Source organism: Protopterus annectens, chromosome 9.part0 (assembly GCF_019279795.1).
Source record: "Protopterus annectens isolate FY-2018-M chromosome 9.part0, PAN1.0, whole genome shotgun sequence".
NCBI classification, from domain to species: domain Eukaryota; kingdom Metazoa; phylum Chordata; order Ceratodontiformes; family Protopteridae; genus Protopterus; species Protopterus annectens.
The window spans coordinates 1603553990-1603581934 of record NC_056743.1 but is presented as its reverse complement, the minus strand read 5'-3'; the positions used below and the strand labels follow the sequence as shown (position 1 = coordinate 1603581934).

The following is a 27945-nucleotide window of genomic DNA, read 5'->3' as shown; positions in this document are numbered from 1 at the left end:
AAAGAAGCTGAAAAGTAAGGTGTACAAAACAGTGGTGCGACTAGTACTACTGTACAGTACAGAAACCTGGGCAGTAAAGGCAGAGCCAATGATGAAGCTAGAGATGATGGAAATGAAGTGCCTGAGATGGCTGGTAGGATGTACAATGTGGGGCAGAAGAAGAAATGAGGACAAAAAAGCAGAAGCCAAAGTAACTTCAGTGATAACAGATTATGGTGGTTTGGATACATGTGCAGAAAAGCTGAAGACAATCTGGTAAAGAAGATTTGGGGCAGTCTGAAAGAAGATAAGAGGAAACAAGGGCATCCAGCAAAGAGGAAGATGGATTGTATGAGAGAAGATTTGTGACAGGTAGGTCTGAATGTTGCAGAAGGTAGGAGAGTGGCACTGAATTAAGAGAGATGGCAACAGTTAACATGACACCCCAACCCCATGTAGAAAATGTGAAAAAGTGTGTGTGTGTGTGTGTGTGTGTGGGGGGGGTAATGATGATGATGAAAAAAGTACAGTACTTCAAATGTGTACTTTTGAACTATACTCATATATATATATATATATATATATATATATATATATATATATATATATATATATATATATATATATATATATACACACACACATATATATAAATGCAGATATGTATATATGTAGATATGTATGTATGTATGTTTGTATATGTGTAGAGGGTTATGACTGGGTCTCCAGTTGTAACAATCTTTTTATGTGTTGGTTAACATGGATGTCAAGAAATTCACCTCAGGTCTCTAGGTTGTTCATTTGCAAAATATAACAGCTTAAAACTGCCATAGGAATGTTAGGTTAGACATCTTAAAGATTCTCACAGATCTTTAAGTACCTAGGTACTTATGAACCTATGAATCATCTTTCATAATACTGAAACTTTTATTCCATTGTATTATATACTTCATAACAGATATATATGTTTATTATATTTTTTGCCATTTATCAAATACTGCTTTATCAACAGAATAGCCACTAAGTAAACAACATTCACCTGATTTGTAAAGAGCCTAGACTTTAGTTAAACATACAAATAAATATACAGGAAAAGTATATCTGAAAAACCTTAACTGAACCGATAGACAGGAGGCACAACTGATATTTGACAGACATCTGCAGAGTGCATTAGTATTTCTACGTTACCAGAAATCTGTAGTGAGCTTTACCTCAGCAAGCAACATCAGATACTTTCAGCTTCTAGACCAACATGTAAGGTTAAGCTGCCTCTCATTCATTTTAATAACTAAATTTTGTTTACAGTGATTAACATGGGATATATTAGAAATGACATTTTGTTAAAGTGTCAAAAAAGCAAAGTATGGAAATTCTTAAAGCCATTAAAGTAGCTTGATAGGTTAAAGTCACCTTACAACAATTAGCTATGTTAAACACCATTAAATAAAATAATAAAATGGCTGATGTAATTCATGAATAATATAGTCAAACAGTTTTAAACAGTAACATGAAATACATTAATTATTACTTTACAAGTATAAAATATGCTTATTCAAGGGGAGTTTACCCCTGTCACTCCATAATATGGGGCACACACTACTGCAGAAATACTTAGAAATAAGTATGCTTTTAGTTATATTTCACGTACTACTATAAATATATAGATATACTCTACATTATATTCACTATTACACAGTTGCAATTAATCATGCTATTTACATTTTGGTTTCTACATTTCAACATTCTCTTTTGGCTGTTCCCTTTTAGTTAATAACCAGGAAAAAATAACATGTCCTAACATACAGGGGATTGGGAGAGTGGCCTAATGGTTATGGTATTTGCCTTACAAACACAAGGTGCAGGGTTTGAGTCTTAAAAGGGATAATTGACTAGGCTCAAAATGGCTCACAAGGACAGTTAATTTAGTACTATTCTATGAACCTACAGTACCAGCCTTTTTACATCGCCTGCTTATCATACATCTTTTTTTCTGGAATTTTTGTTAAGATGTATCTGAAGTTTATTTATTTATTTTAAACCTAGGTTCCATGGTTGGACTGAGGCTTATTTTCAGTGGAAGAGAGGAGGTAACTGATTAGTAATGTGACTTTCCCAGAGTCATACAGCAGCAAGCAAACTCATTACTATCATATGTGTAGCTTTACTTCTGTGGGCTAAACTGTTAGATTTGTGGAAATACACCTGCTATCACACTCAAATTCAATTATTAGTTTACACGTTTTGAGGAAACATAGCCCTGTAATCTCACTATTAAATAATTATTTAATATTTCTGCTTCACACTTTAGTTATGCTAATTCCAATCAAGTACCAAAACAAATGTCGCTTTAGCTTCTGACTAAAACATGTTTACAAATCCAAAGAGTTTAAATAGTTGCATTGTTTCTAACATCAAAAGTCACAAAAACAAAGCAAATATTTGGAAGTAATTTCATGGTGCAATTCATGATATTGATTGCAATTCTTGTGTAAGCCAAAGGTTTGTTTGCAGAACTACAGTCATAAGACTTTTGAACACCTGCTTTCTAAGTTAGTAATGAAGTGGTTCCATTACCAAAGATATGCTTAAAATTTGATCAAAATGTTGCACTTTGTTTACCTACACTTTTCTTTTTTTAACTTTGTCCGAACGTCATGTTGCCTTGCTCTAGCTTATATCACCTTTCACATTTACTGCTGACTGAAACACAGTACACACACATGCTCACATACACACATGCACACACACACACACACACACACACACACACACACACACACAGAGAGCGCACAGAACACACAGCGCACACACAGAGCACACACAGCACACACAGAGCACACAGCACACACACAGAGCACACACAGCACACACAGACACACACACACACACACACACACACACACACACACACACACACACACACACACACACACACACACACACACACACACACACACACACACACAGCACACACACTCACACAAACACACATGCACACACACTCATACAAACACACACACACACACACACACACACACACACACACACACACACACACACACACACACACACACACACACACACACACACACACTCTACTGTTTATTATTGAATATTATATATGCGTATAGCTTGTGCACTGTGAAATATGTTGAAATTAAATAACTACCAGTCTTGTTAATGAAGTGGTCATCCTGTCTTCTTACACCTTGTACTGACCTGCTATCCAAGGTCATGACAATATACTCTGAATGTAGTGAAAATCATTTAAAGTTAAAAGTTTTGCCCTCAAAGTTGATAAAGAAGTCAGTGTAACAGCACAGTGTTGACTTAATATGTGCTTGTATAGTCTCCTTGAATAGATTGCCTTCATTTGTACCTCCTCCAGGTCTACATCATCAGCCAACTTCATGTTCTTGGTGTGGATCTGCAAGATCTCCAGCCGTCCCGTAGCATCAGGAATTCCAATATCAATTTCTCTGTCAAACCGACCTGAGGAAGAAAAGTAATTGTTTCATTAGCATCAAATGTCTAACATAAATGTCCCTTTAGTTAATCAAAATGATCAACAACAAAGATCAGCCCTTGCAGAATAAATGACAGTAGACATAGTTAAGACATAACTATAAAGACATCAAGTAGTTAGCATGGTCAGGGATCCTCCTTAAATGCTGGGGCACTGGGTTGTGAAAATCATTTCCAACATTTAATCAAATCTATGCGTACCTTAAGGACCGATGTTTGTCATGCAAACTTTTCAAGGCTTGTATAGCCAAAAATTTGGTTCCTAGAAGTTTGAGGGTTTGTTTACAACCCTTGGTGGCTAAAATTGATGCGGAATTAATGGAGGAATGGGCCAAAACTCAACAAAAGGCCTCCATGGGTTTTGTTAAGGTATTACTGGATTATTATGAAAGGACAATTGTGTCTGAAATGGTAGAACTTGTGAAGTTGTGTGAAACAGCTCAATAATTTCAGGGGGAACTGGTATATCAAACATGTATTGCTAAATTATCCAAGGACCTGATGAATCTTGAACAATACCTGAAAGCAAAAAAGGTTAAAAAATACCAAAGGGACATCACAGATTATGAGAGGGGAACCCAGTTTTCTAAGGTAAATAAACAGGTTAGGATTAATGAAACCACCAGAATGGGAGGTAAACATAAAAGACACAGATGCATTTTAAAGCAGTCAAGTTCCTTTAGCTCCAATAATGAAACATCAGGGGATGAAACATCATCCAACACTGATCTTGATATACAGCACCAGGGGGACTCACCCCTATCTAAGAGGGCCCACCCTTTAGATCAAGGCAGGTTGGGGGGGTAGAAAACATAGGTAAAACAAGCCAGATGGAGACACTAATGGAACTTATGTCCCGGACATAACTATGTTGAGCAATGTTTTAAATATTTCCAATGTACAGTTGACAGATGTTGAAATAAAGGTACTAAACAAAGGACTAAATTTTATACCTGTTTTTTTGTGCCGGAAGATCAGTTGGCACAAGATGTGATGGCATTCTGCAGGTTGCTAAACTTAAGAAGTTTCTTTAAGGATTAAGATGGTGATGGCAAGCAGGAAGGATTTTTGTATCACAAATCTAAGTTTAATCCTTCCATGCACCCTTATGTACATATGTTTCAGACATCAGTTCTTAAGGACCTGCATTACAACTACAAGGAAACCATACAAAACCCAATAATCTCTCAAAGATGGAACAAAAGGCTCTAATGGGTTTGGGTAACAACAAAGACCTGGTTATATTGGCTGAGGACAAGGCAGGAGCAGTGGTGGTCATGAATTGGGAACAATACAACAATGAGGCTCTGAAGCAGTTGGGAGATGTGAGGTATTATATGAAGATGCCTTTGGATCCCTCCTACAAATTTAGGGGAGAAATTAATTTTTTTCTGAATGGAGGCTATGGAAGAAGGCATTATTTCTGAACAAGAATATAAACATTTAATTATACAAGACCCCTCTAGCCAATACATTTATTTTCTCCCAAAAATTCATAAGGATGCACAGCATCCTCCTGGAAGACCCATTGTTTCAGGAAGGGGATCAATTACTGAACCCCTATTGCAATATTTAACTTTAAAGTTTAAGCCCCTATTACAGTGGGTAAGATCTAGACTTTGTGACACCACTGAATTCCTCCAGATTATTGCCGACAACCAATTAGAACCGGGCTGATTATTATGTACCTTGGATGTATCCACCCTTTATACAAATATACCTCACTGGGCGGGTTTGGAGGCCCTTGATTATTGGCTTAGGAAGTCTGAACTATATAGACCGGGTATGAATATGTTTATTATAAGGCTCGCTGAATATATCCTGACCAAGAATGTTTTCTTTTATGGGGACCAGTGTTTCTGGCAAATAAAGGATCGGCAATGGGGGCATCATTTGCCCCCATCTAAGCAGATTTATTCATGGCATATGTGGAGGAATTTATTATATATGACCCTCTTCATAACATATATATATATATATATATATATATATATATATATATATATATATATATATAAATGAAATTGATATCTGGAGAAGATTTTTGGACGATTGCTGGATGGTATGGAGAAGTGATGAGTTGTATTTGAGGGAGTTTATTAACTACCTGAATGAAAATAAATGAGGCTTGGAGTTCACAGCCACTTTTCACTCACAGCACATCACTTTTTTGGATGGACTGGTTAGTAGGAATGCTGACCACACCTTAGCTACCCAGGTATATAATAAATATCCTCAGTAAAGCTCCCTTCTCCATGCCTCCAGCTTTTACCCTCCACACATATGCAAGACTATACCTAGATCCCAATATCTACGGATGAAGAGGATATGCTCTGAGCCCGAGGACTTTATACGTTATAGGGATGACCTCACCATCAGATTCCGCAATAGAAGATATCCTATGGGCCGTGTCTTAAGTGCAAGCAATTGGGCATCAAAAATGGATAGACAGGATACGTTATGTATAAAGCTAAACCAACTAATAAGAGACCCAATCTTCTGCTCTTGACTACTTATGGCCTTAATACAGACATCTTATTAAATATAGTTCAGAGACACTGGAACATCTTGAGGGCAGATGATTTTTTAGCATCTATATTAAAAGAGAGATGTCAGTTCTCCTTCAGGAGAGGTAGGAATATGAGTTCCCATTTGAGCCATTATAAACACAGTCACCAGCCAAATAGGGATGGGGCCCAGAGGACCATGATTGGGGATCTATTGACTGGATGTGTGCCATGTGGGCATTGCACACATTATAAGTCGGTCAGCAAAACAAAGGAATTTACAAGTATTAATACCGGACAGGTTTATGATATAACTTTTTTTGCCAATTGTGGGTCAGATTGGCTCATATATTTAGCAACCTGCACATGCCATGCTTTTTACATGGGACAGACATCCAGACCCCTGCATATACATATTTCAGAACATCTAAGTGGTATTAGGAATAGGAAATCCACAAGTGCCCTATACAAACATACCATTAATCATCCCAATGCTATCTTTAGATTCACTATTATTGATAAAATATTAGGAAATAGGACAAATAAAGGAGGTTGGCATAGTCTTTTGGACTCTAAAGAAAATAAGTGGATTATAAAATTAGGTGCTTTGTTCTCACCTGGATTAAATGAATATTTATAATTGACTAACCAATGACATGGCTTATCAGGTATTTAAGCACGGAGCTTTATGGTCTAAATTAAACACTGAGGAAGGCTGTCAAACTTTGTTAAGCCGAAACCGGTTTGTTTGCTTATGTACTATTTTATAACAAATAATTTTCACAGCTCATCACAGTCTGCTGGCTCTTCATTCGGATGTGTTGGACTTTGGTTTTGAGCAGTGCAGTTGCCTTACGTGCAGGATTTCCTTTGGTTTCACTTTGTTTTCCCTTCTGACCTGTTTAATCTCCACAATTATGTCACAAAGGCTCTTTATCTTCACCTTTGTCACCCTGTCTCCCATAATGATCCCTGTCCTTCATCCAGGTTTTCTTTATTTCATTCTCTGTTGTACTCCCTGAACATTTTTCATACTGTTTCTAGATTTCTGTACCAGAAATTTGAGTCTATACCAAATAACTGCATGGTACACTTTCAGCTCCAGGAAGTAGGGTGATAGAGTAGTGACTTTGACCTGGCCACCCTCTATTTGAGTAGTGGCCCAGACACTGTAGGAGAGTGTTAAGAAGAAAGGGAATTAAGAGACATTGTTTGACTTTAATACAGGGAAGCTTGGTGAGTATGTTAGGTGTAATTCCTATAATAAATATCTTGTGGAGTTCTGGGACCTAGCAGAAGCCAGCCACTAAAGATGGGAGAGTAGGGCTGTTTGAGACGTTGCTTCATCTGCATAGGGAGAGAAAGATGAAATGCTGCACCTTTTGTGCCCCCCTCATCAATGCATCGGGGATGTTAGAAAAAAAGAAATTCCTCTGATAGGTGTCTGGATTATAACTACACTACAATCAACTTGCTATGAAATGAACAGACAGAGTAGCAGCGTAACAAAGATAAATCAGATGATCAGCAGGTACAGAGCTCAAAAAATAGGAAAAATATATTGTACCACACTCAAAATTACTTTAAAAGAAAAATGGCACACTTGTATTTATGAAGGTATGTATGGATCTAGATTAATGATTGGCAGTTGATTTATGCTACAGGTTTATTTATTACAGCTGATAACCTGGGTTGTGGAATTATCCCAAAATGACCCATTTTTGCCACAGTTTGATCATCAGACATAAAATGCCCACAACCAGTGATGCATATACTTCTTTGGAAAGAATTAAAACAATTCTAGAATACATGCATTACATACATATATGCCTACAAAAACTGAAAACAGGTACATAATTTCAGAATGAATAAGCTGACCAAGTACAGGATAAAATAACTGCAACATCCTTTCATAGTTCTAAAATACATTGATGGCTGTACTGAGTCTAGAAGTGTACAGATCTGGTTTGAGTAGACTGACAAAGTAAAGACAGTTTGCAATCATGTGACATATAACTAAGAGTTGGGTATAACTAGATGTTTATGCAAGCGGATAACAGAATTTAAGTAAGAGCAGATTGTTTGAAGCGGGGACACATGGCCCTTTCTTTTTTTACAAGTATTCCAACAGTTTTTGCCTGGATTATGCATATGAGTGGCTTTTCAAATGTTATTAAAAAATGTGCCCTGTAATTTACAGATTAGAAGAGAAAATATGTTGTCAATTATAGTTATTCGCGGGTCTTAGTAGCATGTCAGCATTGTTTTACATGTAGCTGGTATGATGCATTTATTTGCATAAATGTAAATTTTAAACAGAACATTATATGGCAGTGCAATGACAGTAATGTGTTGGTAGGAGTTTCAGATTACCTTTCTACCTAATGGTGAATAAATGACTTGCAGTTTTCTTTCTGGATATGTTACTGTTTCATAAGTTCATAGGTTCATAGGTTGGTACTAGGCTATCAGCCCTAGGGTTTATAAGCCTAGCCATAACAATTCCCTGGCTATTTCTTCCCACACTATTTACTTCCCTTAAGCAAGAAATATTGTTCATTACTTTAAGTCTGCCAATTAGTACATTTATGAAGTTACACATTTGCACTATAAGTACCCTTGGTCATTGGTGATGGTATAAAAAGTTTCAAACCCCCTGCTAACACAGTTACAAAAATGCTTTGTACAGCCACTTAAACAACTGTATAAACCCGGCTGTACCTGACCGGATCAAAACCAAGTCCTCCCAAAAAAACAAGCCAGCCCTGGCGGACCTCTAAATCGGTTGCATAAAAAAAGGAAGACACTATTATCTAAGAACAAGAGGGGAATTACCCAGCAGAGGTTCCCATTTTATTATTTTATTGTTTTGGTGTATAGCTGAGTTGTTATGGTACTTAGCAGAGGAAGAATATCCTCCACAGCTTGAACAAGCAAATCAGATACCTTGTTATGTCCTCTAAAGCTAGTTACGAGGCTAAATTAGCATCCCTAGCTAAGGATATTCATAAGGCATTATTTAGCTTAGTCTGAAATCTAAAAGGGAATGCCCAGCTATGTGCTAAACTTATAGTGGATGGTACCACTCATACTGAACCTGAGGAAACTGCCAATCTGCTAGCTGACAAAACTTCACCCCCCTGTCCCCACCTTCCATACCACAAGGCATACTTGACACCAGTCTTCTACTAGTATCTCCAAAAAGCAGGTCATATCCACCCTCTCCAAGGCCAAAAAATACATTCTCTATGGGATCAGATAACATCCCAGGCTGCTTACTAAACAATCTAAAACAAGACCTAACAGAACTACTTGGAACTCTCTTTAACCAAAGCCTGAGCTCTAGCTTTGTTTCAGCAGAGTGCAGAACTGCAGCAGTAATCCCATTGCACAAAGGAGGTCCATCAACAAACCTTGGGAACAATAGACCCATAAGTGTAACCAGCCTTATCTGCAAGGTCATGGAAAGAATCATCATGGACCTTATCAACAAGACTATAAGCGACCTTTAAACGCTTGACCCAATCCAGTTTGGCTTTGTTAAAGGTAGATCTTGCTTATTAAACCTGGTGGACGTCTTTGAGAATGATACCAAAGCCCTGGATAATGGCGCAACAGTACATACTGCCTGTCTTCACTTGGCCAAGGCTTTTGACACAATCTCCCACTAAGATATCATTGAGAAACTCTCCCAGCTGGGTATTAACCCATATATCACTAGATAAATAGCCAACTGGCTCACTGACAAAATGCATACTGTCAAAGTCGGGAAGTCCATCTCTACCAGTAGACCAGTTACCAGTGGTGTACCAAAAGGATCCATGCTGAGCTCTCTACTGTTTGTAATCTAGTTCTTGGAAGTCCAGGCAAAAGTAGATGGCCTGTGGCTTACCAAGTTTGCTGATGATTCCAAACTTGGCACAATCATTGAGTCTCCCAATGATGTTAGCATATTACAAAAGCGGCTAGCATATTACAAAAGCGGCTAACACAGACAAGTGATTGCTGCCAAAGCCATGGACTAAAACTAAACTAAACGCAAAAAAGTGCATTATTATCCCCTTTTCTAAAGAGGAAGTTCCTGCAAATTACAATACTGATAGCAACCCCCAAGCTCAAACCTAATGGTGCGTGATTTGGGAATACATGTTGATAGCAACCTGAACTTTGACCACTGTGTGTCTACAATGGTAAGGAAAGCCTTCTATGTAGTGCATCTCATAAGTAAGGGCATCACATCCAGGACTAGGGATGTTATAACATCTTTCTACTTGACCTGTATCAGACCACTAATAGAGTTCAATTTTCCCTTTTGCATTTACCACCCGACACCTGCAACAGCTGGAGAAACCACATAGGTTTCTTACCAAGAAAATTCAGGTTCACCAAAACATGACCTACATGGAATGACTGAAAGCCCTGTCACTGTACTGTGTATCCTTCACTCTGTTGAGAAGCGACTTGTGCCTGGCCTACAGAGCAGTCTCTGACCCTGCCCTAATGGAAATGCTGCACATCTGCAAATCAAATGGGACAAGAGTCACTTGCTCCAGGGATCTCAACCTATCCTGTGACATTAGCAGAACATGCTGGAGAGTAGATATATCTCCCAGAGATTACTGCTCCTCTGGAATAAATTCCCAATTCAGGTAAAGCAGAGCTCCTCAATGACCCTATTTAAGTACAACTTAGACAATTGGATGGGAGACCATAAATTCACCCTGCGGGTAGCACCTATGTCCCTCATGGGCAGGGCAGTCGGTGCTGATCATAAACTCGCACAGGAAATAAAGACCATTTAACCACTGTCAGTTAGTGAATGTGGATATAACATGGTCAGGCTAGTAAAGGCCCTAGGGCCATTAGTCTAGTAACCTCCTATGAACCTATGAACCAATGATTATTCACTGGGACCACTGGCCTTCTTAAATTACGTTTATTATTTAACCTGTTGCTGCCTTATATACTGTTATCAGTAAACTAACCATGGCACTTTCCTCAGATGTAATTTAATATATCAGTTTAGTAATTTGTTGGTGTTGTGACCTTCACCAGTGACTAATTTATAGTTTAATTCTAATTTCAATTCAAGTCTTTATTAATGCCACTAGTGAGTCTTATAATGAAGATTTCAACTACAATTGGGATTTTATTAAAGCTGTATATCAGTCTCAGTGGCTAGAAGTGAGTGGTTATGCCTCTTAGCTCTTTCCTATGGTGGGACTCAAGCTTACTATACAGTAGTGTTTCAAAGGTTTATATGCCCGCTTCCTGGAAATAGATGTATGATGATGATGATGATTGCAGCTCCTTGTTTATGTGCATGCTTCCATTCTAAACTAATTTAACAGTTTAATAAGTTATTTTACTCTAACAAGTACACTTATAGACTGTAGATGAGAATTATTCACTCATCCTGTAAGAAGCAGTAGAGAAACATGGGGAACATGATGAAATTTATGATAACTACTAGCTGTTTTGAGCTTTTTCCTCTTTATTATGCCTATTTATTATTTGTTGTTTGTCACTGTTGTAGTTTGAAGTTGCTCAGCACTCTTGGTGAAGCAGATTATATATAAGTTATATTCTTTGGAGTTTTTTGGGGAAAACAGCATTTCTTAAGAGGTTTTTTTTTGAAAATAGTGTTTCTTTGGAGTTTATACAAATCATCTGTTGGGGGGGTCAGATTCTCCATTGGGGTCACTGGAGCATTTAAGGGATTCTGTATACTAATAAACTATTCAATGGTTTTTTATTTGTATTTTATTTATTTATTTATTTTTAGTTGACTGGGTTAGTAGCACTAGGTCAGTGGCCTCTTTTAAAGGGGACAACCTAAGATGCTAAGTCATACTGACTAAGAGAAATCTGGACATGGATCTTGGGAAATTACTGTACTCTTTTTTTTTAGATGGCATTAGAGGACTGCTGCTTTTGAGAAGGGAAGTGATGGTCGCATGTTGCAGGGTTTATGCTGTAAGAGAAAACAGTAAAGAAGTGGCTGTTAGTGTAGAATTAGCTGTGCTGGAAGGAGAAAAGTCTTCTCAGCAGGTTGGGATTAAAGAGGCTGAAGGAGGGATGTATGACACTCTGCTGTTGAGGTTCTTTTCTGAAAGAGAGACATTTGATGCTGAAGCCTTATCCGGCGGAGAAATGGTGAAAAAATGTGCTATGGGAATGACCCTACAGTATTCTCCAGCATTTACTCTTGGTATGGGAATGACACTACATTATCCCTCAGCATTTATTGTTGGCATGGGAATGACCATACAGTATCTCCAGCATTTATTGTCAGTATGGGAATGACCCTGGAGTATCTCCAGCATTTATTGTCAGCATGGGAATGACCCTACAGTATCTCCAGCATTTATTGTCAGTATGGGAATGACCCTACAATATTACCCAGCATTTATTCTTGGTATGGGAATGACCCTACAGTATCTTCAGCATTTATTGTTGGTATGGGAATGACCCTACAGTATCTTCAGCATTTATTGTTGGTATGGGAATGACCCTACAATATTCCCCAACATTTATTGTTGGTATGGGAAAGGCACTACAGTATCTCCAGCATTTATTGTTGGCATGAAAATGACCCTACAGTATTCTCTAGCATTTATTGTTGGTATTGTAATGGCCCTACAGTATTCCCCAGCATTTATTGTTGGTATGGAATGACCCTATAGTATTCTCTAGTATTTTTTGTTGGCATGGAATGACCCTACATTATTCCTCAGCATTTATTGTTGGTATGGTAATGACCTTACCATATTCTCCAGCATTTATTGTTGGTATGTCAATGACCCTACAGTATTCCTCAGCATTTATTGTTGGTATATGAATGACCCTTCAGTATTCTCTAGCATATATTGTTGGCATGGTAATGACCCTACACCATCTTCAGCATTTATTGTTGGTATGGTAATTACCCTACAGTATTCCCCAGAATTTATTGTTGGTATGGTAATGACCCTACAGTATTTATCAGTATTTATTGTTGGTATAGTAATGACCTTACAGTATTCCTTAGTATTTACTGTTGGTAGGTTAATGACCGTACAGTATCTTCAGCATTATTGTTGGTATGCAAATGACCCTTCAGTATTCTCTAGCATATATTGTTGGCATGGTAATAACCCTACAGTATCTTCAGCATTTATTTTTGGCATAGTAATGACATTACAGTACTCCTCAGTATTTATTGTTTGTATAGTAATGACCTTACAGTATTCCTCAGTATTGGTATAGTAATTACCTTACAGTATTCCTCAGTATTTACTATTGGTATAGTAATGACCTTACAGTATTCCTCAGTATTTATTGTTGGTAGATTAATGACCGTACAGTATCTTGAGCATTATTGTTGGTATGGGAATGTCCCTTCAGTATTCTCTAGCATATATTGTTGATATTGTAATGACCCTGCCGTATCTTCACCGTTTATTGTTGGTATGGTAATGACCTTACAGTATTCCTCAGTATTTATTGTTGGTATAATAATGACCTTACAGTATTCCTCAGTATGTATTGTTGATATAGTAATGACTATACAGTAGTCCTCAGTATTTATTGTTGGTATAGTAATGACCTTACAATATTCCTCAGTATTTATTGTTGGTATAGTAATGACCTTATGGTATTCCTCAGTATTTATTGTTGGTATAGTAATGACTTTACAGTATTCCACAGTATTTATTGTTGGTATAGTAATGACCTTACAGTATTCCTCAGTATTTATTATTGGTATAGTAATGACCTTACAGTATTCCTCAGTATTTATTGTTGGTATAGTAATGACCTTACTGTATTCCTCAGTATTTATTGTTGGTAGGTTAATGACCATACAGTATCTTCAGCATTATTGTTGGTATGGGAATGACCCTTCAGTATTCTCTAGCATATATTGTTGGTATGGTAATAACCCTACAGTATCTTCAGCATTTATTGTTGGCATGGTAATGACATTACAGTATTCCTCAGTATTTATTGCTTGTATAGTAATGACCTTACAGTATTCCTCAGTATTTATTGTTGGTATAGTAATGACCTTACAGTATTCCTCACTATTTACTATTGGTATAGTAATGACCTTACAGTATTCCTCAGTATTTATTGTTGGTAGATTAATGACCGTACAGTATCTCAAGTATTATTGTTGGTATGGGAATGACCGTTCAGTATTCTCTAGCATATATTGTTGGTATGGTAATGACCCTGCAGTATCTTCACCATTTATTGTTGGTATGGTAATGACCTTACAGTATTCCTCAGTATTTATTGTTGGTATAGTAATGACCTTACAGTATTCCTCAGTATGTATTGTTGGTATAGTAATGACTATACAGTATTCCTCAGTATTTATTGTTGGTATAGTAATGACCTTACAGTATTCCTCAGTATTTATTGTTGGTATAGTAATGACCTTACTGTATTCCTCAGTATTTATTGTTGGTAGGTTAATGATCCTACAGTATCTCCAGCATTATTGTCGGTATGGGAATGACCCTTCAGTATTTCCTAGCATTTATTCTTGGTATAGGATTGAAGCTACAGTATGCTTCAGCATTTATAGGTTCAGAGGTTCATAGGTTCATAGGTAGGAACTGTTATCTGCCCAAGGGCCTACGTAAGCCTAGCCAACAAGGTTCCCTGGTTTAAGCCACACAAGAAAGTTATTTTCCTGTGCCAGTGTCGAGCAGAGACACAGAAGTGATCCCCGGGGTGTATTTCCTATTTCCCATCCACTCATCAGGATTTTTCTTAAAGAGTTCTAATGAAGAACTTTGCTTGACATAGATGGGTAGCCTGTTCCAGACTATAGGAAGTATCTGGGACAGGAATCTATCCCTCCAGCATGTCCTGTTTATTGTAGTGACAAGGTTTAGGTCCCTAGAGCGTGTAGCTTGGAGGAATTGGGATTTCTTTAGGTATAGCATGTGCAACAGCTCTGGGTTTGACATAGCTTTATATGTTCGGCAGAGATCACCTCGGAGTAGGCGATATGCTACAGAGTAAAGCTGGATTTTTTTGAGGCGGTCAGTGTAGGGCATTTGTTTGAGGCCAGTAATCCTCTTTGTGAGGTACTTCTGTGGCCTTTCCAGCTGCTGCAGATGTCTTGTGAGGTACATTCCAAAAGGGGAGTTGTACTCTATAATGGGTCTAATGAGTGATGAGTAGAGGGGAACAATGACCTCTTTTTTCCTGGATGAGAACCCTTTTATGTTGGGATATATCCTGCAGTAGGAAGCAGAAGCTGTTGCAGTAAACAGCACACGTTTAACACTTGTAAATGAGGCCACAAGTGCTTGGGAGAGGCAGAAGCAGAGTGATGACAGGGCTGAATTTGAAGCAGCAGACTGAACTGTTGGCAGAGAAGAAGCCACTTACACAAAACTTGGAAAAAAATATACTGTTTTGAATAAATACTTTCTCAGGTATAAACTTATTGAACCTTTGAGATTTAAGCAGAAAATGTGCACACCTTGATACATTTGTGAGCAGAGACATTTTGTGAAGTGACTTTTGAATTTGTGTTGCTAACTGAAAATCTTTTGGCTGGGTTTAAGGGCAAAACAATGATTTCCATGGAATGAACATGTAGTAATGCCAATGATCTTTCAAAGTAAAGAAATAACATACTTGTGTGGTTCAGAACAGCTGAAGTGCATGTTGAACATTTAAAAGTGCCTTACTAAACACCGTTGAAATGTACGTGAATTAAAACAATTTGATGAAAGACTTTTTAGTGACTGTGACCTGGAAAGTACGGGTTTCACTTTATGTTGCACAAGGAAAAGTTACGCATTTACCAAATGTTGTTATAATTAATAGAACAAGAGGGCATTTGAGATACTGGGGCAACAAGATCCTGTTACTTTGGCTGACATTTTTGTACATTTAATTAAGACTCTGTATGAAGTGTTTGGCACTTAGTGCAGAAGCTATTAGTGCACAGCTATTAATGATCTGCGTCTTGTGCTCACGGCACAGGATTTGAATGCTTTCACCTTCATTTGCCTACCATGCGACTCTGAGCAAGTCACTTAACCAGACAGTGTTCCTGGGTCACTGCTGAAAAGAGACAATTGGTCCAGTGGGATTACCCCTTCAAAAGATAGGTAAAATAAAAAATAAGAACATTTTTAAAAAAAAGATATGTTCAATGTTGGGTGAAGGATCACTCAAACAGAAAATGCAAAGCACATTGCTGAAAATGTGATACTGAGTGACATTTTTGGTTTGTCTGTCATGAAACTATTGTGGAAGGGGAGAAAGACTAGATAGTGAAACCACCGCAGAAGGTAATAACACTGAATAAGATGCAAGTGCTCCCGAAGTGAGGAGTGAAAGATGAACAAAAGATGAACAAAGGACTGATTCTCAAAATGATACCGGTTATATTGAGTGAAATGTTGGGTTAGAACTATCATAAAAGTATGAACAGATTGGGAAAGATGAAATTGAAGACTGCAGTGAAATAAATCCAAGACAAAAGCTACAACAAGGTGATAATTCAGTTGGGAAAAAGACATTTTAGGCAGTATCATGAGCAAACATTTATTAACATAAACAAGGAAAGGGCTAGTTTAAATATTGCAGCAGCTGGGCTCCCAACTTTAATGTTAGGAGTTGGATTGCCATATTGTGACAGTCTGTGAAAAGAAAGGCCAGAAATACAGGAAAAAAGTGAACAAACATTTTTCTTCTCCTTTAGACTTGTTTTTGCAGAAGGCAAGCATTCTGTACTGCCGATGTAAGGGAGGGGTGCAAGGCCACACACTATCTAAACCTATATATAACAACTCCAGATCAATACGCCTCAAAGAAAAGGAAGCCTTCTGAGAAATGGCAATCTAGGATTTAAAATACGTAATGGTTACCCAGAAGTTAATGTTAATAGCATTCAATATGACCAATGATGTCAACAAATGAGGGTAGTTATATTTGCTTTATAGATATAAGATTTTTGACAAGAGCACAAAGGGAACACGTGAAGCACTTATGGGGACTGGATATACGACAGTCATTTGGGTTAGATTTATGTTCCAGAATTTCTTCTTTTGTAAAAATAAAAAAAAATTGCTGATATAGTTATTGACATGCCAGAGTGTTTAATAATTGTAAGAGTAGAGAAAAATATCTTTTCTGCTGGTATTAAAGCAAAATGTGTTCCTACTTCAGTGACAGAGAGGGTGCAAGTGTTTGCACATATGTGATTTGGAGCAGCTACTAGGACAGTTTAGATTGTTTAAGAAAATGTGAAATTTATGTATAGAACAGACAGAACGCAATATTTTTTAATGAGTCAATAGTATCTTAAAAGTTGTAGAACAGAGACACAGTCTTTTTAGGGAACTTAAAAGAAAAATAAATTAGCATGGAGGTACTGGAAGTTTTATACAAGGTGGTTGGTGATTGTTTAGAAACTATATTCAAAGGAAATACATTGTTACTAAACAAGGTATGATTTTTTTTTTAAATTATCTAATGAAGAAATGGTCTGCTTAGAGAAGGAAATAATGATGGATGAGTTGTATAGTGTTTTAAAGTTTGTTAAAGAAGATAGTTTACCCTGGAATGTAGTATTAGATATAATTTTATAAGAAGATAGTTTACCCTGCAATGTAGTATTAGATATAATTTTATAAGAAGATAGTTTACCCTGGAATGTAGTATTAGATATAATTTTATAAGAAGATAGTTTACCCTGCAATGTAGTATTAGATATACTTTTATAAGAAGATAGTTTACCCTGGAATGTAGCATTAGATATAATTTTATAAGAAGATAGTTTACCCTGGAATGTAGTATTAGATATCATTTTATAAGAAGATAGTTTACCCTGCAATGTAGTATTAGATATAATTTTATAAGAAGATAGTTTACCCTGGAATGTAGCATTAGATATCATTTTATAAGAAGATAGTTTACCCTGGAATGTAGTATTAGATATCATTTTATAAGAAGATAGTTTACCCTGGAATGTAGTATTAGATATAATTTTATAAGAAGATAGTTTACCCTGGAATGTAGTATTAGATATAATTTTAAAAGAAGATAGTTTACCCTGGAATGTAGCATTAGATATAATTTTTATAAGAAGATAGTTTACCCTGGAATGTAGTATTAGATATAATTTTATAAGAAGATAGTTTACCCTGGAATGTAGCATTAGATATAATTTTATAAGAAGATAGTTTACCCTGGAATGTAGCATTAGATTAATTTTATAAGAAGATAGTTTACCCTGGAATGTAGCATTAGATATAATTTTATAAGAAGATAGTTTACCCTGCAATGTAGTATTAGATATAATTTTATAAGAAGATAGTTTACCCTGGAATGTAGCATTAGATATAATTTTATAAGAAGATAGTTTACCCTGGAATGTAGCATTAGATATAATTTTATAAGAAGATAGTTTACCCTGGAATGTAGCATTAGATATAATTTTATAAGAAGATAGTTTACCCTGGAATGTAGTATTAGATATAATTTTATAAGAAGATAGTTTACCCTGGAATGTAGCATTAGATATAATTTTATAAGAAGATAGTTTACCCTGGAATGTAGCATTAGATATAATTTTATAAGAAGATAGTTTACCCTGGAATGTAGCATTAGATATAATTTTATAAGAAGATAGTTTACCCTGGAATGTAGCATTAGATATAATTTTATAAGAAGATAGTTTACCCTGGAATGTAGTATTAGATATAATTTTATAAGAAGATAGTTTACCCTGGAATGTAGCATTAGATATAATTTTATAAGAAGATAGTTTACCCTGGAATGTAGCATTAGATATAATTTTATAAGAAGATAGTTTACCCTGGAATGTAGCATTAGATATAATTTTATAAGAAGATAGTTTACCCTGGAATGTAGCATTAGATATAATTTTATAAGAAGATAGTTTACCCTGCAATGTAGTATTAGATATAATTTTATAAGAAGATAGTTTACCCTGGAATGTAGTATTAGACATAATTTTATAAGAAGATAGTTTACCCTGCAATGTAGCATTAGATATAATTTTATAAGAAGATAGTTTACCCTGCAATGTAGCATTAGATATAATTTTATAAGAAGATAGTTTACCCTGCAATGTAGTATTAGATATAATTTTATAAGAAGATAGTTTACCCTGGAATGTAGTATTAGATATAATTTTATAAGAAGATAGTTTACCCTGGAATGTAGCATTAGATATAATTTTATAAGAAGATAGTTTACCCTGGAATGTAGGATATTAGATATAATTTTATAAGAAGATAGTTTACCCTGGAATGTAGTATTAGATATAGTTTTATAAGAAGATAGTTTACCCTGCAATGTAGTATTAGATATAATTTTATAAGAAGATAGTTTACCCTGCAATGTAGTATTAGATATAATTTTATAAGAAGATAATTTACCCTGCAATGTAGTATTAGATATAATTTTATAAGAAGATAGTTTACCCTGGAATGTAGCATTAGATATAATTTTATAAGAAGATAGTTTACCCTGGAATGTAGCATTAGATATAATTTTATAAGAAGATAGTTTACCCTGGAATGTAGCATTAGATATAATTTCATAAGAAGATAGTTTACCCTGGAATGTAGCATTAGATATAATTTCATAAGAAGATAGTTTACCCTGGAATGTAGCATTAGATATAATTTTATAAGAAGATAGTTTACCCTGGAATGTAGCATTAGATATAATTTTATAAGAAGATAGTTTACCCTGGAATGTAGCATTAGATATAATTTTATAAGAAGATAGTTTACCCTGGAATGTAGCATTAGATATAATTTTATAAGAAGATAGTTTACCCTGGAATGTAGTATTAGATATAATTTTATAAGAAGATAGTTTACCCTGGAATGTAGCATTAGATATAATTTTATAAGCAGATTATGATCATTGAAAAGGAGCTTATTCTAAAAATATTGATTGAGTGGTTGACAGAGGGGTTTAAGTTGGATGAAGAGTACAGAAGTATTATCAAATAAAGACAGAAGAAAAATGAAAAAGAGTATGTCAGCAATGAACATTGTGCAATAAGATTTGATATAGTTCCAGCATGCATTTTACACATATATACAGGGTGCGTGCTACAGCAGTTAATGACAAATTGCAGATTATTACGGAAATTACTGATAATATAATTACATTAAGGAAAGAAGATAAAACAGTAGGAGATGGAAAAGATTTTACAGAATGAAATATTAGCAGTTAGGAAATATTAGGCATATGGTTTAGAGAATAAATCAGGAAGGTTGATTAAAATACCATATGACATGACATGGGCGAGAGGTCACTTGTTAATGGATGGTTCAGTGAGAAGGTGAAGATTTGTAGACAGGTGAAACAATGGTGAGACTTAAGTAAGACTATTTGCTTTGGTAATGAATGCTGTCATAAAGACTGTTTTAAGAGAAGCAGAGTGGAAGGTTGAGAAGGTAGTGCTTCTTTCATTAACACTTCTGAATGCAGATGATTTGGTGATAGTGGCAAAGGATAACAACTGGATAAAGGAGGCAGTATGTGAAGTAAACAAAAAGATGTTTTGTTGCATTGCAATTAAATAAGAATAAAAGTAGGAGATAATGGAGTTTGTAAAAAAGGGGGTGCATAATAACCAAGGTGACCATTTTGTTACAGGACCTAAACTGGGACATTTGAGGGCCGCCCCGGGAAGCCAGGTCTGCAATCCCATTCTCCTAGCCCCCACGGGACTGGAGATAGGTCAGCCATGTCATCTCGCATCAGGGCAGGCAGTTTGGCCACCCATCCTTCACTGGGCACTGTGGGTATGTCACTCTGTGAATAGCACCACCCAGGAGGTAAGAGGCCACATGCCAGAAGGCTTGAAGTGATGCACATTTGTTGGCCCCTGGCACAGTGGGAGTGAGAGACTGAGGTGTGTCGCAAAAACTGCAGAGATGGGAGTTCCAGGGCCATCTTCCTGGTGAATTTGAAAGTCCTAGGTGCAAGGCAAAGTGGAGAAACAGTGTCACAGAAGTCCGGATGATGGACTGTCTGAGGCTTTGTGGCCCAGCAGAGTTCCATGAGGCTGGGAAGATCACGTGAGGGCCTCCAAGAGCATGCATGACACTGCATGATTTGGCAGCAGTTAGGAGATATGTAACCCTGGAAAAGAGCTCTCTCTCCTGGGTAGAAGTGGAACTCCAGAGGGGTCAGTCCCGATGGAAGTCTGAAAGGAAGAGAAAGGGGAAATTGACTGGTACAGGACAGCTCTCACCTGGGTGAGGGGGTACAGGCCATGCCCCCACTGGGACGGGAGTCTGGAAGGGGTAGAGAGGCAGATAGTGGCAGGGCTAGGCAAGCTCCTGCCTGGGTGAGGAGGGGGTCAGGCAAAGCTCCCACAATGGAAGTCCTTAACGGAGCACTGAGACAGACAGCAGCGAGGCCTGGAGAGCTCCTGGCTGGGTGAGAGGGGTCAGGCACAACCCCCATGATGGAAGTCCTTAAGGGAGCAACTGGAGAAACAGTGGTGAGTCCTGGAGAGTGCCTGCCTGGGTGAGTGGGGTCAGGTAGAGCTCCCCATGATGGAAGACCTTGATGAAGCACCAGTGTGGACAGCAGAGGGGCCTGGATAGCTCCTGCAGAGCCAAAGGCATTTAACTTCACCCCATAACTGACAACATCCTTGAAAAATCTCAAAGTCCCCAGAGCTGCTCTGGATAGGAAAGCAGGGGGACTCTGAAGCCTTCATGAGAGTGGATCTGCCCCTCAACGGCCAAGGGGAGGTCCAGAGGAGCGGAGGAGATCGGAGAGAAGCTCCCCTGAGAGGGTCCGAGGGCATGAGTGATCTGGCCCGATTTGGCAGCCTGAAGGAGTCATGCAGGAGGCAGAGTCCCCTGACATGGGGAGCTGCAGCTGGACATGGTCTCTTGGCCAGGTTGAAGGGGAGGACTGTAGGGTTTGGCCCTGACAGAAATCAGTATGGGAGTGCCAGACAGATGGGTGTAGAGCCTGGAGAGCTCCTGCCTGGGTGAGTGGGGTCAAGCAGAACCCCCCACGATAGAAGTCCTTGAGTGAATGACTGAATGATGGTGGCAGGGCCAGGCCTAGAAGGCTCCTGCCAGGGCAAAGGCACCCGACCTTATCCCATACCCAATGGCATCCCCGAAAAATCGCAAAGTCCCTAGAGCTGCTTAGGATGGGAAAGCAGGTGGACTGGCCACCCTGGGAAGCCAAGTCACCATTCAGACTGAGTGGTCTAAACTGGGATATTTCTGTGTCCCAAAGACAATGTTTGGGATTCTGGGACAGAAACTTCCAAATTGGGACTGTCCTGGAAAAACTGGGACCGTTGGTCACCTCGATAATAACAGCAAACTGACTTTATTTAAAAACCTTTATTGAATTATCACTTGTGACATAAGCAAATTTACATTTATACAAAAGTAATCAAACGGTATTAACAAACATTACACTTCACATACATTGGTATATATCATATAACCAACAACATTACATAAATTATTCAGTTCCTGCCCTTTTTTAAAACAAGAAACATCTTTATTAAACCATCACTTACAACAGAAGCAATCATACATTTATATGAATGAAAACAAACCACTCCGACACAATCCTAGTTGCAAGCATTTTACACCACAAACCATACTGACACACTCCCAGTTGCAAACATTAAACATCTAGTCAATCATTTTCAGTCAAACATAGCTGATTTAAATCCTGCCTTCTTTTAAACCTCATTCCTTCCGTGTATGTATTGTTCCCACAATTCCCAATTTTTCCTATGTAGTTTGCTCCTACCCTTTCTATAAATCTCAGCAAACAAACTATTCAGTTTAAATTTGGAGGAGAAAAAGTGGAGTTAACACAATGGACTGAAGTTATAGACAGGATTTGAGAAACATGACATTTATGGAAAATGCTTAAATTACATTGTAAAAAATATTTATTAGATTCTGTGGCTTAAGGGAAAATAAATTATTTGGCTGAAGTTTATATGTTGCTGTCTCAGAAAGAATCTCAGTAATTAAAGATAATGTATTCTATAAGGAGAGGTGCTAAGCTGAATCTTGTTAGAAGAGACGTCATGTGTAACTTGAAAGAGGATGGTTGTTTTGGATTGCTGAATTCATTTTGCTAGCATTAATAAAATTAGTTTGGAATTCTATGGAAAATTAAGTATGACACAATGGGCCATATGCAAAAATATTTACCACACCTTACTACAAGTGACAAGCAGCTACATGCAGTGTATATGCAATTCAGCAAACTAGGCTACACAATACTAATAATCACATAATGAGGTGTCATGTATGATAATGAGATCAAATAAGATAAAGCAGGGATTCGGCAACATTTAAATGCCACACAATGGAGCTACATCGACTATATACTTCGACTTGGCTACATGCCATCATTCAGAATGAGTAAATTGGGGAAAAGTTAGGGGTTACTGCAGCCATAGTAAGTGTTTATCTGCAGGAGGCTCTTGATGCAGCTGCTATGTCTAACAGTGTGTGACGTTGCCCTTGGCAAAAATAAAATATGCACATAAGATATTTGTGTGTGTGTGTGTGTGTGTGTGTGTGTGTGTGTGTGTGTGTGTGTGTGTGTGTATATATATATATATATATATATATATATATATATATATATATACACACAAAAGTAGAATATACATATACATGCAGTAAGAGCATCATGGACTAGATGCCCTTGAAGACCATTTTAGTTTTTGTGAGTTTCTCTCAAAAGTCATAATGAAACCCTGCACCTTGCATCTTTGAGGTAATCATCTCATCCATCTCATCAACCTCAGTTATATGAAAAAAATGACTCAGTGTATGGAACCCAACACCAGGTTATACACACCCATAAACAAACCAACTAGCAAGGTACAAGGGCAGGACGAAGTTATCATCTCAGGACTGTATTTTCTTCTTGTTTCTATTCTATGTAACTATCGCCTGCTATGTGCTTCACCAATACCTTGGTTTACTTTCTCCATATGCTTGGGTTTTTACATACCTTGATGGGAATGGACCTCATTCCTAAGTTAGAACATAATTAATGTTCATGAAATCAGTTTTGCTTCAATCTTTGACATTTTATAAGTGTTCTTCTTAGCACCTACAATCAGAGCCATATCACAGTCAAATGGGGCCTAGGCAGTGCAATGGACTGCCGCCCCTGCTGCATCCCAAAATCCTGCCTCTCTCCCTGCCCTGCCATACCAATATCCAATACCCCACTATATGGCTGTTTTATTCCAATTACCATAAAACACTGTTCAAACCAGTCTTTACTTTTACAATGACTGCAAAGTTTCACCTTTTACAATGACTCATAAGACCCTGCTTAGACCCTGCTTTTACAATGACTTGGTCAAATAGTAATCAACTACTTACCATCTACAAACCACAAAGAGCTGCTGGAATCAGTCTGTATTCCAATAGTGTAGCTAGAACTTGGAATCAAATTCCTGTATCATTCAGGTTTATTGCACACCTTCATCTTTTCCAACCATTACTAAAAGACTTCCTCTCCGCCTCCTGGCTTTGTTCCTATTCCTCATCTGAGACACAGATCTCCTAACTCCGTTCATTACTCTTCTTATACCTCTCTTAAAGCACTAAATCACTTAACATGCTTATTCCCTTTTAATGCCTCACTTTGTTGTACTTCTTAAACTACAAGTATGCCTTCTTCTGATCAGTGCAACCAAATTACTATTCCATTACTACTCTGTTAACGCTTACACTTGCTTATCCCCTCGAATACCTCATTCTATTGTATTTCGTACTGCATGCTTTAGTATTAAAAACACTGTCATTTTCATGCTATAAATGAATGTACTGTAAACTCTCAATTGCTTAACTAGACAGAGTTTAAAATAATGGGGGGAAAGGCCCAAAATATGGAGAGATTTTAAATATTGCTCTTATAAACTTAGAAAGTTGCTAGAATAACAGTATTTTTGTTAGAATGCATTTTCTGAAGGATAGAAAGAAGTCTGAAACTCAGACGTGTATCATTATTTTGAAAGAGTGACTTCAATTCTCAGTTATTTTCCAGAAAATGAACAAACAAACAAGTTTTATGAGGAGCAGCAAAGAGAGGAAATATATGAGGCAGAAATCTAGACATTCTGTAAAAATCTAGACAGAGGTATAGTGCACTATAATGTCATATTACCAGTACCACTCCCACAACTCTTCACAAAGCATTTGCAGCTCACTCCACTCCCATGTTGTCTTTATAAAAACGCAGAAGACAAATGACTTATTGGAGACAGAGAGAGCAGCTGTGTCTTACTTATCAAGCAGTAGCAGTAGTCCGTTCCATTCCTCTCTGTCTGCTGAACATGGACAGCCAAGCCAAGCTCAGTCATCAGCAGCACTGCAGCAATAATAATAAGTAATGGCAGGTTGGCAACATAACGTTACAGTCTGACAGCCTGGCTCTTGCTTGCAAGTTGCTAGTAGTTGGTCTCGTCTCGTTTATCTGTGTGTTATGTTGCTTGCTGGACAGGCACTGAACTTGCTTTCTTTTCTTTTTAAAAGCAGGGCAGTAGGCAGTAATCAGTAAATAACCAGGGCAGCAGCAATACAGGCAGTTTTAAACCTGCTGCACCTGCCACCGAGCCAACTGAATGATTGCCAAGTCAGTCGGGGGGGACAGACTAAATGGGTGGTGGGGAGATCGATGGCCATGGGACAGAAAGAGAGGTAAGAGGAGGGAGATACAAGTTTTAATCACTAAGTCTGTTGCCTATCAAAAAAAAAAAAAAGCACCAGTGTCTAAAATAAAGAAACATACCCCCACCCCACTACTAGAATGCAAGAAGAGAATGAGCCATCACTTGGTTAAGAGGATGCAATCTGCAGGAACTGGTAAAGGAGGAAGTAAACAGGTGGAACAGTCAAAATTATCAGATCAGAATCTGATGAACAAAACAGAACAAAATGTGTGTGTGTGTGGGTAATTTTTACAGTTTTCTGACCCCCCCCCCAGCAATCATCGCACCCTCAGAAACTGCCTAGGTTGCCTAGTGCTAGATCTGTCTCTGCTTAAATATACATACAATTGCCTCTTTTTGCATTTCATAAGGGTTTACTTTTCTTGGTAGCAAATCTAAATGTGTTTGAAGATTCTATTTTATTAGCCCTGTTGCTCCTACTACGACTTGCACTATCTGCATGTCCTTAATCCACATTGCCCTAATTTCTGCTTATAAACCTTGATATTTTGCAAATCTATGTCTTTCAGTTCACAAGATGCTGTAGTCACTAGGTATAGCAACATCACTAATCAATGGTATTTAATTTTTTTCTCTTAAACTACAATATCTGGTCTGCTTACTTTTCCTTTTTATCTGCTAGTATGGGATGATCCCACACGATCATTATTTCATTATTTTTGGTAATCCTTTATGTTTTTTTTCCAATGGCACTCAGCTACCTCTATGATGTAATGTTTGCATGTCTTTAGTGTATAACCCTAGCCGCATTGTTATATCTTTCAATATACAAACCTTCAGCATAAGAGCATCACAACCTTCAACAAGACGTAACTGTTTCTAGTTCTGTCCTGCAAAACCTATACCTCTGAATCTCCTACTTTTTTGTGGATTTTATGAAATATTTAGTACATAGTCCACTATATATCCTGGACTGTCAATATTAACCTTTCATCTTTTGGTTTACATTCCCCTCACCTGAGACATTCGTACATCAAGTCTTGGCCAGCATGTGGTTGTTCCAGATCTCTGTACTTCTTGTTATAACTGTTGTCTTTCCAATTATATTTTCTTTTTTTTCCTTATCACATTCTTTGTATTCTTTTTTCTTGCTTTTTTGTACTTTCTGTTGCCACCTATTTTTTACCCATGTTCCGTCTGAAGCACATGACTGCTTGTTTCCTAAAGGCTTCTGCTAACCTAATCAGGGATGCCTATAAAAAGGATACCTTGGTTTCATTTCTCTAAATGCTTAGGTTTTTACATACCTTGATGGGAACAAACCCCATTCCTAAGTCAGGGCATAATTAAAGTTTGTGAAATCAGTTTTGCTTCAGTCTTTTGCATATGATACGAGTCCTCTTCTCAGCTCCTGTAGTGTACCCAGAATTGCCTCATTTTGCAGTTCATAATAGGTTACTTTATCGGTATCATATTTAGATATGTTGATGATTCTTTTTTTACTAACCCAGTTGCTCCTACTACAGCTGGGACTATCTGCATATCCTTATTCCACATTGCTCTAGTTTCTGCTTGCAAGTCCTGATATGTTGCAAATGTATGTCTTTCAGTTCCTAAGACACTGTAGTCACTGGGTGCAACATTCTCAATAAGCAAAGCTATTTCTGTGTTTTTCTCTTAAACTACAATATGCAGTCTATAAATCCAAAAAGAAGTTGACACAGACACGACCACAGTATCCAGTTCAGAAACTTTACTAATTGTGAACAGAACACAAGCGCTTTCACTACCTTAGCTTCATCAGGTGTATAAACAGCACAATAAAACATAGCACTTAAACAGCACTAAAATCACAATCACATGATGCATTCCAATCAAGATTTAGAAGAACATAGCATACTTTCCATCAACACATAAAAATATATGCAAATTTTTTTCTTATTGCATAAAAATTCAAACATACCTATACTAAAATCATAATCCACTAAAAACTTAAAATTATCTCCTAAGGGGTCTACATTTAAGCTGGGGTCTAAGGGGTATGGACTCATTGAGGCCGTGCCCTGAATCACCTCTCATCCTGACAATCCAGGTAGATTCTAAATCTTCTGTTTTATTGCACACATCACCTAACCTAACACTCTCTACTATTCTACCAATAACCAAAAACGTAAACATGTCTTTAGAATTCATATTTATAACGTGCTTAGCAAGTGCATTAACCTTATTCTGCCTACT

At 37.3% G+C, this 27945-nt stretch overlaps 1 protein-coding gene across 2 annotated transcripts in view; it reads right to left on the bottom strand.

Annotated features, from left to right (window-relative positions):
• LOC122812206 (transitional endoplasmic reticulum ATPase-like) overlaps positions 1-27945 on the bottom strand; it is a 530874-nt gene that overhangs the window by 238597 nt on the left and 264332 nt on the right. For both annotated transcript variants that reach the window (XM_044084545.1, XM_044084546.1), the window contains exon 10: positions 3359-3471. In XM_044084545.1, coding sequence (XP_043940480.1) covers positions 3359-3471 — 113 coding nt within the window. The remainder of the gene's footprint in view (positions 1-3358; positions 3472-27945) is intronic.